Consider the following 15,946-nt stretch of genomic DNA (forward strand, 5'->3'; position numbering starts at 1 on the left):
TAAGTGCCATCAATTGTTCCCTTTGGTCGGTTCATTTTGAACTGCACACATGGGGAAAGTGCTAATCCTTGTGTTTATAAATGAATTATCTTTCTTTCTTGCTCAGGAAATGATTATTCATATTTTTGAGTATATGGAGTCTTGTTCACATTTAATTCATAATTATACAAACATTCTGTAAACATTCAAACAGACAAAAACTCAAAAATGAAAAGAACAGTAACATCACATGGTTTACTCAGTGATACAAACTGCTTTAGCTGAATATAGTTGTGAGTCAGATTTAAGAACAAATGTTGACTGGATCCTGGCCTACATGCGGTGGCTGCTTTGACCGTGATGATGATGAAGATGGGACCTCACATAGCCATTTGTGTGTATTTTTGGTGGTGCTGCTCTCTCATGGTGGCCAGTGGAGGTGGGGCCTCTTTATGTCACACCTCCCTGTGGTCTTGGAACAAGGTCCCCAGCCTCTCCTCGTTCCTTTCCATCTGTCTCACACACTCCTACAGGGAACATTACAAACTGCTTCATCTATCTCACACACTCCTACAGGGAACATTACACACTGCTTCATCTGTCTCACACACTCCTACAGGGAACATTACACACTGCTTCATCTGTCTCACACACTCCTACAGGGAACATTACACACTGCTTCATCTGTCTCACACACTCCTACAGGGAACATTACACACTGCTTCATCTGTCTCACACACTCCTACAGGGAACATTACACACTGCTTCATCTGTCTCACACACTCCTACAGGGAACATTACACACTGCTTCATCTGTCTCACACACTCCTACAGGGAACATTACACACTGCTTCATCTGTCTCACACACTCCTACAGGGAACATTACACACTGCTTCATCTGTCTCACACACTCCTACAGGGAACATTACACACTGCTTCATCTGTCTCACACACTCCTACAGGGAACATTACACACTGCTTCATCTGTCTCACACACTCCTACAGAGAACATTACACACTGCTTCATCTGTCTCACACACTCCTACAGGGAACATTACACACTGCTTCATCTGTCTCACACACTCCTACAGGGAACATTACACACTGCTTCATCTGTCTCACACACTCCTACAGGGAACATTACACACTGCTTCATCTATCTCACACACTCTTACAGGGAACATTACAAACTGCTTCATCTGTCTCACACACTCCTACAGGGAACATTACACACTGCTTCATCTATCTCACACACTCTTACAGGGAACATTACAAACTGCTTCATCTATCTCACACACTCCTACAGGGAACATTACACACTGCTTCATCTGTCTCACACACTCCTACAGAGAACATTACAAACAGCTTCATCTATCTCACACACTCCTACAGGGAACATTAAACACTGCTTCATCTGTCTCACACACTTCTACAGGGAACATTACACACTGCTTCATCTGTCCAACACACTCCTACAGGGAACATTACACACTGCTTCATCTGTCTCACACACTCCTACAGGGAACATTATATACTGCTTCATCCGTCTCACACACTCCTACAGGGAACATTACAAACTGCTTCATCTATCTCACACACTCTTACAGGGAACATTACACACTGCTTCATCTGTCTCACACACTCCTACAGGGAAAATAACACACTGCTTTCACTGATTGCCTTTCCCATCTCATAATTAATTATTAATATTATTTGTTTGTTTATTCGTTAGGTGCACGGCAAAAAACATTTTTACAATGTTAAAAACTGTTTAAGATGCACTGCATGGTGTGTTTATAGCCAAAGGTTAATTCCCAACATCTGTCCCTCATTACACCAAGAAAATTAAAGTAGAACAGAAAAAAGCACACCCACTTTAAACAGCAATATAACAAATAATAAAACAAAGCAGTCATAAATTACACAAAAGAAACCATGGATATTAGACACATTCAAGTATTGACTGACCAGAGATTTTGTGACCCTGGTGTAAATCGGGTCCAGATTTGAGGGGAAGAAAGAAAACGGGCGGTACTACTGAACTTCTGGGCCAGATTTGTACAAGCAAAAAGTGTGATTCCTGCACTTAAACCCAGTGCTACGAAAATATTTACAAATATTTACCTAGCACTTCTGCACCAATCAGAAAGGTTTTTTTTGTCTTATTTTTCCTTGCACAAATATTGGCACAACCTGCCTACCAGTGTTTGCCTAAAATTCCTGCAACCATAAGAAATGTGATTACTTCATTGTACTTCATCAAATCTCACCTTCAGCAGCCCGACTCTCTCCAGCCAATCCCTGGCCTGCGGGTCACCGGGATGGGCGAGGTCAGAGACCTCCCATGATGCCTCACTGGCTCGCCTCAATTGCTGCAATTCAATGACCAGTGCAGTGATCTGAGGAAGAATGTCAAAGGTCACTAAGCTTACAACAGGGGTTCCCAAGGCTCACGAGGCCCCTTCCTTGACCACCCTTGTGACTGGCAACCTCCATCCTAGAAAAAAGTTAATACTTCACTTCTACGCAGTTGCCACCAACAGGCTGCAATGCAGTGGCCAGTGGTATTTAACACAGTAAAATATAGATGCATGTATGAAGATGGATATACTGTCATGGATCCATATCACACACGCATTTAGCATAAGATGAATATGTGCTAAATTATAATGACTATAATACTAGCAAATATCTATACATATATATTTTTTTAAGTGTGATTTATTTTAAAGCAAAATGTCATTTATGAAATATGGAAATACAAACATTTTCCTTTTTTACATTGTGAGGACTGGGGACTCTCAGGGGACTTCTGGACTCCAGTTCAGATTTGTTTCTTTAAGAGCTCTAGCTGTATAACAGCATAGCCAGCCCCCAGCTCTCTCTGCAGCAGCCTTTTAGCTATTAACTCTTGTAAAGCCAGTCCTTCCAGTTTTTATACTTGCGAGCCATTGTTCCAGAAGCGTAATCAAACACTTAGATTAATGCAGTGAAAAGGAAAGTTTCTCAAGGCTCAAAAGGGGTGTGAGAGCGGCAGGTCACCTTACCTGCGCATTCCTTCCTTTTTTACTGCAGGGTGTTGATAACGGCAGCATTTTTATGACCGCGGGCGAGACAAGGAGCCATTTTTAGTTTATGGCTACAAGGCAAACAACACTACGGCATGACATATCCTGGAATGCCTCACTCCTAAAGGTGGCCATTACACATGGAGGAAACACAGAATGCCTTCAGCGCACAACAATAAATAATCACTCTTATGTTCCTCAAGTTGTAGGTGCGGAACAAAGGGGGGAGGGGGGCGTGAGTCCACACACTGCACTCTCAGTGTTCCCAAGTGGGTTATGGATTTATTTGCGCACAGAGGTAAATCGAACAGGGTTTCAGGCCCTTTTGACCTTCTGCGTATCCCAGAGGGTCAAAACCTAGTCCAAATTTAACCTCCTGTGCGCAGACTTGACTGGCGTGCTAACCGTTTCTTGTGTCCGCTATGTCCACAAACAAAGCAGTTTTAATCCTATGGAGGGGGCTGGGGGTGGCAGGGTGGGGTTATCAAAGTGCAAGTTATCATCTTTTGTACTTCTTGCTGAACTCAACATGAACTGAAATGATACCCTCCCCAACAGTCCGCCCCCCCTTCCCTTCCCGATATTTCAGAGAGGGAACGCCCCTTCCAGTGAAGATATTTGTTCACAGCGAGTTCCGTAACTGTCGGATAAATTTCTCTGCTGTTCTTCTGGTGCCATTCACCTTTGGAAAGCCTTTAAACACACATCCTAGAAGAATGGGTGTCAATGAAGGAGAAACAGATAGTCTGTGGGGGGAACATTATCTGGGTATTGTTAGTGAGAAGGCAAGGAAAGTACCAGGCATAAGTTCAATATGCCTCAGTTTCTTTACACGTCATTTGTAATAACTTTTCAACTTTTCAACCGAGAAAAAAAAAACTGAAATCTTGGAATGCTACTTTGCGGAATGTTGATTTTTTCCAAAATCCAAAATCTAGGACAAAAGTCCTGATTGGATAATCCCATGCACACCAGAAAAGAATGAGCACACAATGCAAGCATGTGGAAATCCTGAGTGTATGTCGTTTTCTAACTGGAAAATATATGTGAAAAAAAAATGTGCCAATGCACTGACATGCGTCAATAAAGGCCAAGATATAGCCACAACATGTTTTTAAATCTTTTCAGAGAAGGAAATTACTCATTATTTTCAGGGAACATTGGACCAGGTTTTAAATGAATGGTTCTCCAGGACACCAGTTCCACCGGCGAATCTGTCAGCCCACTGTCTGGAACCTGCAGGTTTCCACCATACTGGTCCAGTTTGGTGGACATGGTGGAAAGCTTTGTGATTGGCAAAGAGATTGATGATGTCTGTCTGCAGATTGCTGGGGGCGGAGAGGCAGAACTAACCTTTCAAATCACATGATGGCTGTGGACTTGCCGATTGGTTGGAAGTTTGCAGAGGCCTGTGGGGAGAACGTTGGGGTGACAGTAGGCTCACCTGATTGGCTGAGAGCGGGTCATCTTTCCATAGATCCCACTGATTGCACTTTTTGGAAGCTGCCGTCTCCTCCTCACCCTGTAAAGACATGGAAACAGGGAGGTCAGTGGACAGACACCAGGACAGTGTGAGACACGCCCTCCTCTATGAGATATTTTCAAACACACACGTACAAAGAAAGGAACATATACAAATTCAAATGGAATATGAACTTAAAGACATCAAACAAATGTCCCATTTCATGAATGGAATGTAAACACAAAGACCTGGTTCATTCATATCAAAATAGCGTGACACAGGAATGCGGGGGTAGAATATGACTAATCACTGGAAGAGGCGACAGAGCTAGTCACAGGGATCACCGAAAACACACATTTTGCTACGAAATTCCTCCCAAAAATGTTTCAATAAACTACAATTAAAAGTAGAGGCCTAGGTTACTTTGCAGTTGGCAGAAAGCAAGCACACAAAGTAAGCAACCACCCCACACTACATATTAAATACATACATGCAAATAGATTTTTGAAATACATGCATCTGAAATTTTTTCCATCCCAACAGGAACTGAATCACTCATGAGCTCTGTACACATGTGACTGATTAAGATCCACAAAAAAGTGCAATGATTTTATTCTGTGCAAGTTTCCATCTCCTTTGAGGAGGAATAAGCCAGATAAATAATTTAAAAAGAGTCGGGTGTGTGTGTGTGTGTGCGTGTTCACGTGCGTACATGCGCGCGCGCGTGCGTACGTGTATGTGTGTGTGCGCGCTCGTGTGTGCGTGGCTGTGCACATGTGCTCGCCTGTACATGTACGCTTGCATGTGGTTAACTGGGGCCAGCCTCGTAAGTAAAAGCAGCTTTAGCAGCAGCAAAGGTTTGGGCCGACGGCACTCAGACACAAAGACAAGGGGGCGCTGTGCCCTCCCACCCCATCCCCTCTGATTCCTCTCTCCTACTTCTCTCCCATAACTCCTTTACCCCGTGGAGCCAGCTGCTCCGCCCCTGTGGAACATCGTGGTCTTCTCGGGATGTCCTGAAAGAGATACAATCAGCTGTGATCACATGGGGTGGTCATGTGGTGCGGTTGTAAATAGCAGCAATGCGGTTGTAAACCTAATTAATAGCATCCAAGCTGCATTAGTTACTGTCTTACCTCATGAAAGGATAATATTATCAAATGAGAGCACCGTAAAAGGGCATTGCCCCGGATATGGGTGTAGCATATTGTGGTTTGGGGGGGTGTGTGGGGATGAAGAGGAAATGAGCTCTGCATGCCAGACATGGCAACTTGCACTCAACAACGCTGTGACATCACCACATGACTAAACAGCCAGGTCTGTTAAAGGGACAGAATGTTCTGCTGGCATGCTCTTAGCAAAGTCATCCTGCCTTGCAGCGCGATCCCTATAAAACATGCCAATACTCTGGGCAAGTGGCTGCCAGTTCCTTGTCTGCATGATTTGCTGTTTTTTTTGTTTGTTTTCACCTTCAAATCAGCAGCCAGAAAGGAACCAGATCTCCAAAACCAGGTGAGGCGATTTAAACAGGTAATTAGATGCAATAATTCCAGTAATACTGGATAACAATGAAAAGCAGTAGACCCTGCAGCCCTCCAGGACCAGGTCTGCGGTTCATGACAAGGTGAGAGCCATGCAGAGCGTTTCTGGGGAGGTACTCCCACGTTCAACAGGGGAGTTGAGGAGAAGGGGAGTATTTCTCTCACATGGAAAGCCGCCTCCCCCCAGCTCCCTCCACGCGGCCGGTTGGTTTGTGTCGAGACTCACCCTGAGACATGCGTAGCAGGCCCGATGGCTTCACCCGTCCGCATGTGTTCCTGATAGAGAAAGGGAAAAAAAAACTCACAATGCTCACTCCGGGCCAGCTCCACTGCCAGCCTGCAGTATACTGGCTTGTTCTCTGCTCATGCATGATCAAAACAGGCTATAAACATGCCCCCACCACCACCCAGGCAGCCTGCCTTCCATTACTACCATAGAGACATAATGGAGAGGATGTTTGCACGCTTTTTCGTAATTACGTCCGATTTCCTTTGCCCTTAGATCAAGCGGCTGTTTGTCTGGCTGCCAGGGCATCTACTAAAAAAGTGAGAGAGAGGAGAAGAACGAGGGAGACAGAGGGGTGGGGGTAGGGGTCCTTGAGTTCATTTTGACATTGGGTGGTTTTAATTTTGTTAAAGTTGTTTATCGTCAAGACCATTTTCAGGGAAGGAGGGACAGAAAGAGAGGAAAGGACAAATAGCAATGGAAGTAGAAGGAAGAGTGATCGGGGCAGGGAGAGAGGAGGGAAGAGAGGGGGAGGGAAGAGAGAAAGTGGGAGAGGGTTGAGAGGGAGAGAAAGAGTGAGTGAGTGAGTGAGTGAGTGAGAGATATGGGAGAGAGAAAAAAAAGGGAAGGAGGGAGAGACAGAAAGAAAGAGGGATGGAGAATGAAGAGAGAGGGAGGAAGAGTAAAAAGAATGGAGAAGGGCAAGAGAGGGATGAAAAGAAAGAAAGAAAGCAGAGCCTCTTCTCTGGGCTCCCAGAGTGTAAATGCTAAGTGCTGAGGGCGCCGTGTGAGGCTGTGATAAAGAGCCGCTGTCGGAGCTGGAGAAATATTGCCCAAACGGGTCGGAGGCGACGGCTCGGGGACGCATTCTTCCCCTTTATTTACTTTGCGACTCTCTCAGAGCGATTACAGCCAGGCACCAGGAGGAGTCAGACTTCTCAAGGCGTACCGCTCGAATTTCGCCGGCACGCGAAGAGAAGTTGCTCAATCGAGGACGTCGAAGCGCCACAGACCGCGTTGCATAACTGGAGTGTTACACAACCAGAGAATGAAAATCAACAGAGGGGCAAGTTTACAGAACATTTGTCTGAATGACATGAGAAGGCTTATGGTTTTTTTCTTCTGAAACAACTACCCTTACCCCTCCCCCCACACACACACACATATGAATATGACAGAATGGGTATTTCATGTGAATGCTCCATTCTCATAACAAATCTTCAGTGACCACCCCCCCTCCCCTCAATCCCACTTACCATTTCTGAAAGAAAGTCTTTCTGGTTCCTCGGTGCTCCGCCCACTTCTCCCCAGTCAGCATATTCTATGGACTCGCGTTCATGTACCTCCGGGGACCTGGGCAATAAAAAGCATGACGGTCAGCCGTGAGCAGCCGTGCCAAAGAAAATATTTTGTGAAGGGGATCAGCATCTGCGCCCTGGTCTTAACTGAGACGTAAATGACTGCCACAGACTTTAGGGAAAGGGAAAAATGGAGGAATTCACCAAATGGTACTTCAGAAGCTCTCTCCCTTCGTTTGACTCAAACTTAAGGGAGTAGTCAATGCTTTGTCACAACATTTCCATCTTCACTGGCTTTTCAATCTATCCAAAGAACTGAAATAACACCTTACTGTCTGCTATACAGAAAGCTTTGCTTTATCCCATCCCTCAACTGGCAGAGCACATGTTCACAGACAGATTAAAAAATTGATCTGCACTTCAGCAGGGCATGTATAGTAGCTGTCACACCGCACAGAAAGGCATGCATGCCAGCTTTCGCGCTGCGCGGAAACTTTTCTCTGTATCCAAATGTAACTGCATTATACTTTACACTTTGGATAACACACACAGTATATGCCTACCTCTCTTAAAGAATGTCACGTTAATTTGTGTGAATCACATCTGACATGACGTTCTAAGAAATATGCATGTAGCAGAGATCCAGGCCTTTGGAGTGTTTGAACCCAGAACACAGTTTTAACACACGGTCTGAACACTCTCAGGACCAGCAGTAGAGAACCGCATTCCTTGGACGACCGTGTCTGTTTTTGGATTTTGCTACAAACTTCTGCTCTGGATGATTTAAGCAGCTCAGTCATTTGCACAATCTGATGCTTCAGCTCCATTTACTGATAAGCTCACAAATTACAGTTGAAAATCCCTATATCAGATGTTTCACAGTAGTCTAATGTACAAGAGAACTAGTGTTAGGGTTTACAGCCTATTAGAAAATTGAGTTAGAGTAATTGGTCAGAAAAAACCTGCATATATACACCAGGCTGTAGAAAAATCACAGTCCTGGTCTTGTCTTCCATTAAGTTAGATTTTTTCAATCGCTCCATCCAAATCATCCTATGTGGCTGCCAGACAGAGTTGGCACCAGAATGTTCCGGAAGCAATACCAGGCTTTGAGGCTCATCTATGCACTAGAATAGTGTTAACAGGAGTCTCCCAACAGCCTCTGTCATCTGTTATACTGTTTATATAATACATGTTAATATATGTATGTTTATTGTTAATCTCTGGGGGGCATGTGTGAGATATGATACATACACTTGGAGTTTGAGCGGCTGAAAGTCTGTGTCCTCCAGACCTTTCTCTGGGTCTTCAGAGAGCTGCAACACATCCTCTGTCTGACATAATTTTAAAAATCCTATTAACCATTAACAAAACAGTATTCACTTTTACTACTGTTATTAACATTAAATGATTTTTTGTTAGTTAATAATTAAAACACTCTTACTCTTTATTTACATTCTCAACCAATGGTTTGAAAATTAACTATAAACAGCACATTATTAAATTGTAGGGTTATGAATAAATCATTAATAAAATATTCTTAGTCTATTAATATTCTCAGTGTTACTAATCTACTAATTACTAAACTAATTGTTTTATTTGCTGTTCAGGCACTACCACTCATTGAAAATGGCTTATTAATCATTAGACATCAGTTTCTACAACTAATGAAGCATTAGCTGTAGCTTGTTCTGTTTCCACCTGACATTAGGTCATTTGTTTGGGGTGATTGACAGTGCACAGGGAAGGAATCTAAAGCTCTCATATTTTGGTCCAGGGACCTTTACCACGATTCTGCAAAGAAGCTTTGCATTTCCATGGCAACAAGCCAAGGCCGGAATGAAAGTCACCTGATTTCCAGTTTCCGCTTTTGAGGAAAGTGGCCGTGCTGGGACAGGTGAAAGGGATTCTGGGATTTCCTGGTTGCCTGGGCGCTGTGGACTCACTACCCGGGTCTTCGTCACCTCCCATCCCTTCTCCTCCTCCACCACCTCCACCATCTCCTCTCTGCCACTACCTTCCACACCAGTTTCCAGGTCTCCCCTAAAGCCCAAACAGATGTCCTGGGTAAGCCTTCCAAAACCATCCCTCCCCCTGCCTGTCGTAATAAAACACTTATAATTCTGCTTTCACTGTGTTCTTGGCTCCCGCGGGGTAGACGTTGGGGAGAGGGATGGAACCCATTAAAACCCACCAAACAGAACTGTTGGGCTGCTGGTTAACCAGTGCCAGGAAAAGTCCACCCCGCTCAGCTCCATCTCCCTGGGAGATAAAATATTACCCAGGCACTCCTGGTGGGCCATGCCTGGCCCTGGGATCTCGCCACAGCCTCCGCACCAACAGGGCCTTCTGGGAAAGCAGCTGCTCCCGCTCTGTCTCCAGGGCAACAAGCCGGGCAGCCAGGACACGCCTCTCGCTCTCCATCAGCGCCACCCGCGCCTCGGAGGACGCCAGCCTCTGCCTTAGCACCACCGTCTCCTGCAGCAAGCTGTCATTCAGCTGGGGTGGGCGGGGCAAAGAGGGAGGAGTTAGTAATGGGAGAGTGGTTAGCTTTAGCTTTTTTTTTTTTGATAAGGTCAGTATATGGAGAGTAGGTCCTATGTTGGCACAACAAACAAACAAATAGTTTCTGACAAAGCTGTGACTAATTAAGACAGACAAATCATAACCAGTTTACTGTATGATTTACATCAGATAACTCCCACCTGGTTAGGCTCAGTTTGTACTTTTTTGAATACAGAGCCTATCGCTAATCAACTCCACCATTTATTAAAGTTGCATAAAGGACCCAGAATCTCTGAATGGTTTGCTGGTTAAGGAGAGCTGGGGAGGAGGCGAGGAGCCAGGGTTGATGGAGAATATTCCCAGAACATTAAAGGAACCCGCCTTGTGGGTTCTCCCGCAGGTGAGGGCCTACCTGCCGGCTGCCCGTGAGCTCCGCCCGGGCCGAAATGCCGTTCCTCTGGAGCTCCTGCTCCCGCGAGCGCGTCTGGAACAGCTCGGAGTGGAGCCCCGTCACCTGGGACTCCAGAACCTCCCTGTCCCTCTCCAGCACCCCCAGACGGGCCCACGCATCCTGGACCAGACGCTCGAGGCCACCTCTCTCCTGCAGACGCAAACGAGATACCCAGCATGAGCACGTTACCCCTCGTTCTCAGAGTTTTTATTGAAGTTCAGCTTCAATACGTCATCCTTTGTCAGTTTGTTAGGATAGAATAGCTTTATTATTCTCAGGGAAAACTTCAGGTAAAAGCCCATAACTGATATAATTACGTAGATTAATAAAAAAACATTTTAAAGCTATACACAATAAGTTTCTAAAATTAACAAACGTTAAGGACAGATACCTGGTTCTTCATGTTGCCATCACGCTAGAAACCATAAAAGTCTATCATTCGGTGATAGATAAGATACTGTTGATCAGTAATTCACTAAGTCTCTTTTGATTTATGGTTGCTGTTTAATTGCATAGTGTTTTTTTTTTTCTTCCTGTGTGTAACAAACCGTTAGCCAGAGCTCCCCTGAAAAATAGATTATTCTGCTCTACAACAGCCAAACCCTGCTGTAGTTTCCAGTGTCTCAGCCACTGGTTGTTCTCCAGGTCAGTGAAATGTCTGGAGCCTAGGCTTGGGCCTAATACATGTTTACAATAAAGTATTTTCAGTCTTTAGATGATGACAAAATTTTTAAAACACTCTGAGAATTTTGAGGGTTAACACTTTACAAACCAAAAATGTGAAATATGATTAAGAAAAATAATTTTGTTCTGAATTGTGAAAGCAGATGCTTCTTTGAGAAATTTTCAGCAGGTATTTTACTGGTAGTGATAGTACCTGCCATAATTATTTTACCCAGGTCCATCCACCTCACATTTAGGTAAACGTTTAGGTTGTAAGTTGTGAAAAAATGGTAATGTGAGTATCTCACACAACACTAAACTCTAGAAACTTCCTTTTGTTTTGTAGTACATACTTTCTGTTAGCAGCTTCGGATAACATCAATAAGTATCAGCACCTGTGGTTTAGAGGTGGAAAATATCACATGCAAATACTCATGCAAAAACCACACTGTGTCCATCTGTGGATACAGCTTAACGAATGGATGGATGCAAATTAAAATGCAAAACAAAGGGAGGATGGTGTGTACTCTCTGAAGCTGGCTGCGATCCATGGCCAGAGCGATGTGGGAAGCAGCGGGAAGCTTAGGTCCAGGGTGGCCTACAGGAAGTGTCCAGTCCGGAACAGGAAGTTGCCCTTCCGGGACAGGAAGCAGACGGTCTGGGGCAGGCCAATGTACGCCCCAGTGTCGGCACCCACCAGCGGTTTGGCACACCTGGTCTACTTTTTGACTGAGGACATCCAGCTCTGACCGCAGTCTCCCAATTCTGAAATGGTATTTTACAGACCCAGCAGGTCACTTGCATTGCATTAACAGTGTAATCCACTGGTCCTCATAACTGCACTAGAACTGGAACACCCATTCCTCCTAGTCTCCAGACTAGGTGTAGCGGTTCAGGGTCTATTGTAGATCTTTGCTCTAGTGGGTTGAACCTGAGGTTTAACACATTTGACACATGGCTCGTCACAAATCCAGTTTCCATCCGCTGTTATTGTATAAGCTCATAAATGCATAATTGGGTAACTGCCTGCTGTAGAGACTATTAAGATAAACCAATCAAAGAACATCTTTTAATCAATTAGCCAGATTTTTCAGTGCTTCATTTTTAACATGTACAGTGAAAGCACTGGCAGTTAACTAGTAATATTGATAGCAATACTAATTATCATAACCGTTATCACTATAACAAACAGAATATGAGTATGAACAGAACTCAAATTAGCAGTCGAGAACATCCTGTACTGTTACACTGCTGCTTTTTGTTGGTTTTTCACTGGCAGTAAAATGGGACTCTGTCATGTGCAAAGCATTACCAAACAGGAAGTCTCAGCTCCCCCTCCCTCCTCCCCTCCCCCACTAGTCGACTTCCTAATGAGGTCAAGGCCAATGCACACAACAGTGCAGACCGCTCGGATTTCTATCCCTGGAGAATGAACATTTTCCTCACCTTTCACACAGGTCGCCGTACAGTACGGCATTACAGACGCCTGATGAAAAACCATTGCTCTTGGTGCCTTTGAACTCTCTGATTTTCAGGGCCCACATCTGTAGAGGAGACCGAAATAACCTGTGCATTAGCAGCGATTCGTTCAATCTGTTTCCCTGAGAAATGGGCTACAGAGGAAGAATCAGCTGATGAAGCTATGATGATGTGGAGGGGGAGGGGGTTGCCAGGATAATAATACAAGGGGGGCGCTTGTTGTCTGTTGTTTTACTCAATTTTTAACTCCGACCTGGTGCTGTGAGGTCCAGTCTTCTGGGCTGGTGTGTGGAGTCTGCGGCTGCATCATCCGAAGGTTCTGGTCCCGCAGGGCCCGGTTGGCTTTGGCCAAGCTGAGCTCCAGGGCCCGACGTCTCCTCTCTGAGTCCAGCAGACCCTGAACCGTGCCCCCTCCAGCCAGGCCCAGAGGACGAGACATCCCACAGCCCATGTCCCAGGCCAAGCTCATCACTCTGTTACAGCATAGGAGCATTAAAACAATCAACAAAAAACAAATCACAACAAATCACACCCCCAAAAGGGTGTTTTTAACAGTAGTAGTAAGGGGGGGGGGGGGGGGGTAATCAAAACAACTGGAAAAATAAGGGTTCATGAAACCAAAAATGGATGGATGCCATCAGTGACTCTCTGATTTTAACCGATCATTCTCTTTCACAGCTGGAGAGCAAAATATTTTGGTTGGCCAAGGACAAATAACTAAACATCAGTTATTGACAGCTTACCCTAGCTCCAACCATTAGGGGATTTCTTATGTGCTAATCAAAGGGCAGAACATCATATTACACTTGTGTGTCATTTTGAACCTTCCTCCTACTGAACAGGAAGTTCATTCTGAGAGGATTGCTATGATCAGAAACACTCCTCGGGAGACATTTTGAAGGTGCATCCTGGGAGTCAGGAACATTGGTTCCGCTAGGTTGGCTGTGTAGCATATTGGAATGCATCAAGGTGTGTACCTGCCCACAGCATAAAGGTCGCTAACAGTCACCCTGTCAGGAGTGATGCCTGCAAACACCCTGCTAACGGATGTACCGTTGCAGTTTTGGTGCACTTGAATATGCCCCATATCTTGCTCTTCAATCACAAGAGATGGAATTCCTGTGATGGAGTAAGGGCAGACTCACAGCTTGGAAATGCTAGCATTACTGAAAGCCAGCTGGAGCACATTTGGGTTCGGGCTCCTAAATATTGGATTAGCTTCTTCCTCTAATGACTCACTGCCTGCACATGGGGCATGGGGATGGGGATGGGGATGGGGATGGGGATGAGGCAAACCCCCCCCCCACCCACCCCCCCGTGTTTACTCTCTCCCAAAACAAACAGACTTTACTGCGCCAGATGAAGAAGACAAATTTGGTCAAAATGTGTTGATGTCAGATGATGTAGACAGAAGTACGTGCACCTCCCTGTCAGGGTGGATCCTTACCCTGAAATCAGATGTTTTATAGTCACACATAGCTCAGACTGACCTCTAGATAAAGGGCTACAACTGTGGAATGTGGAATGTGCACTTCTGCAAACCCAGACTGCGATCATTACACAGAAAAAGGTGCATTTAACTGACATACTTAATTGGGATTTACCGGCAATAATACTGCAAGAACTCACAGGTTATGTAGACCCACCAGATACTCTGCTCTGTATTGACCCTACAGATCAGGTTTTGTGGAATGTTTTTTCAAAATTCTAAGCCAGTGTTCTAGAACACCATTGCTTTCAGTTACCTGTTGTGATTGTCACATCAGCATTAGAATGTTCAGTTAAGAAGACAATCACAATCACATATAATGATCTTAATAACACTGCTACTTCTATCTACCTTCGGTTGAAGTGGAAACCTTCCAATTAGTTGCATCTTTTGAAAAATCATTAAGGGGACATATGCAAACACAAGCATTCTGCTCTGTAATACAGCACCGAAAACTGTTAAGAACAGGGGAGTTAAGAAAAAGGGAATGCAGGTTTAACACAGGAGCTGAGCTTCTGGTGAGTTTAGAGCTGGGGCGTTCAATCTTATCCAGCAAGGGCTGTTGTGGGTGCAGGTTTTCATTTTAGGCCAGCACTACGACACCTGATTCAACTTATCTAATCACGGTCTTCAGTCAATACCTAGATAAGTAGAATCAGGTGTCTTAGTGCTGGGCTAAAACAAAAGACCTGAACCAACACGGGCTCTTTTATGAAAAGTTTAGACCAGGGGAGTCCAGAGTATCTGTGGTAATGTTGCAGCTACAGGTCTACTGAGATTAAACCAAAATCACAGTTATCCAAAAGGTACTTGCTCTCTCCATTTAAATATCGCTTACAGCACAGCCTGGCATGACATACAAGCCTCATTAATATTTTACACCGTGTATCCGAGCAGCGGCGGTACACTTCGCGGAAAATTCACAAAACATGCGCAAGAGCCATCGCAAACATATCGATCACATCGAGGCCCGTGCCCTACAAACGTACTGAAATACGGAGAAACCGGCAGGGTCGAGGGCGGACTCAGTTATTTACTTTATTGGACAGCGCGTGGCCACAGCAAACAGACTCCTTCCTGCGCTTTTTAGCACATGGTTCCATTTAAGGTTCAGCCTGAATTAAGCTGGCAAAGGATTCAGGCTTCAGGCTTCCGGTAAAGACCAAGCTGAACTGTGTACATGCAGGAGTCACACACTAACAGACACTACCTGAAACGAAAGTGGCAGCAGGTATGTTCCAACCGTGAACTTGACCCAAGAATGCAGGTGCCTTCCCTCACCTGGTCAGCAGTGGTTTGTGCCCCCTCACTCTCTCCTCTCTAAACACTTTCAGTTACAAGACAAGGTTGTAGACAGTTGTTCTCTGTTGGTCAGTAAAGGTTTGGCTTGCTCCTCTCTCTCCCAACTATCTCCCTTTGTCCTGTTCGGTTGCCCCGGGATACACTCTGGCCTCTACAAACAGCCTGCAGTCTGAAGGTGACAGTGTTCAGGAGACATGTTGAACATTAACCGTGAAGGGGGGGGAGGGGGTTAGGGCAGACAGACTGTAGGGTTCCACAAAAGGCAGGTGTACATTTTTGCCCAAAACCCCGGCAGTATGTGCTGGTGTTTTTGCGCGAAAACCCATCTGGATGTCTTATCAGGCCCACAATCTCGGCTGTAAACGGCCTCTTTCCTACTGTGGAGTTATGTGCTAATTTCTTCATTCTCCTTTTAGTTAAATTCCTTTCTCAGAAGGCACACAAAAGAGGGACTGTAGCTTAAGTATCAGGAGAAAGAGGCT

The 15,946-nt window shown here is 45.0% G+C and overlaps 1 protein-coding gene across 6 annotated transcripts; it reads right to left on the minus strand.

Annotated features, from left to right (window-relative positions):
• Window positions 1-113: 113 nt before the first annotated feature.
• LOC135259457 (uncharacterized) lies at window positions 114-15,616 on the minus strand. Of its 6 annotated transcripts, XR_010331280.1 has the most exons (15): window positions 15,444-15,616; window positions 12,927-13,146; window positions 12,641-12,738; window positions 11,722-11,959; window positions 10,493-10,681; window positions 9,857-10,074; window positions 9,426-9,618; window positions 8,830-8,909; window positions 7,534-7,630; window positions 6,278-6,327; window positions 5,472-5,526; window positions 4,493-4,570; window positions 2,251-2,379; window positions 359-506; window positions 114-300 (listed from the first exon to the last, which is right to left on the minus strand). XR_010331280.1 is itself a non-coding variant. In XM_064343884.1 (14 exons), exons 2-14 carry the CDS (start codon window positions 13,140-13,142, stop codon window positions 435-437), a joined length of 1,713 nt encoding a protein of 570 aa, XP_064199954.1. In that variant the 5' UTR covers window positions 13,143-13,146; window positions 15,444-15,616; the 3' UTR covers window positions 114-434. The 6 variants fall into 6 exon arrangements, 3 of the variants coding, with proteins under 3 accessions (XP_064199954.1, XP_064199952.1, XP_064199953.1); XM_064343884.1 differs by having other exon boundaries at window positions 114-506; XM_064343882.1 differs by lacking the exons at window positions 114-300; window positions 359-506 and adding an exon at window positions 1,483-1,624.
• Window positions 15,617-15,946: the final 330 nt, after the last annotated feature.

Source organism: Anguilla rostrata, chromosome 7 (assembly GCF_018555375.3).
Source record: "Anguilla rostrata isolate EN2019 chromosome 7, ASM1855537v3, whole genome shotgun sequence".
Lineage (NCBI taxonomy): Eukaryota > Metazoa > Chordata > Actinopteri > Anguilliformes > Anguillidae > Anguilla > Anguilla rostrata.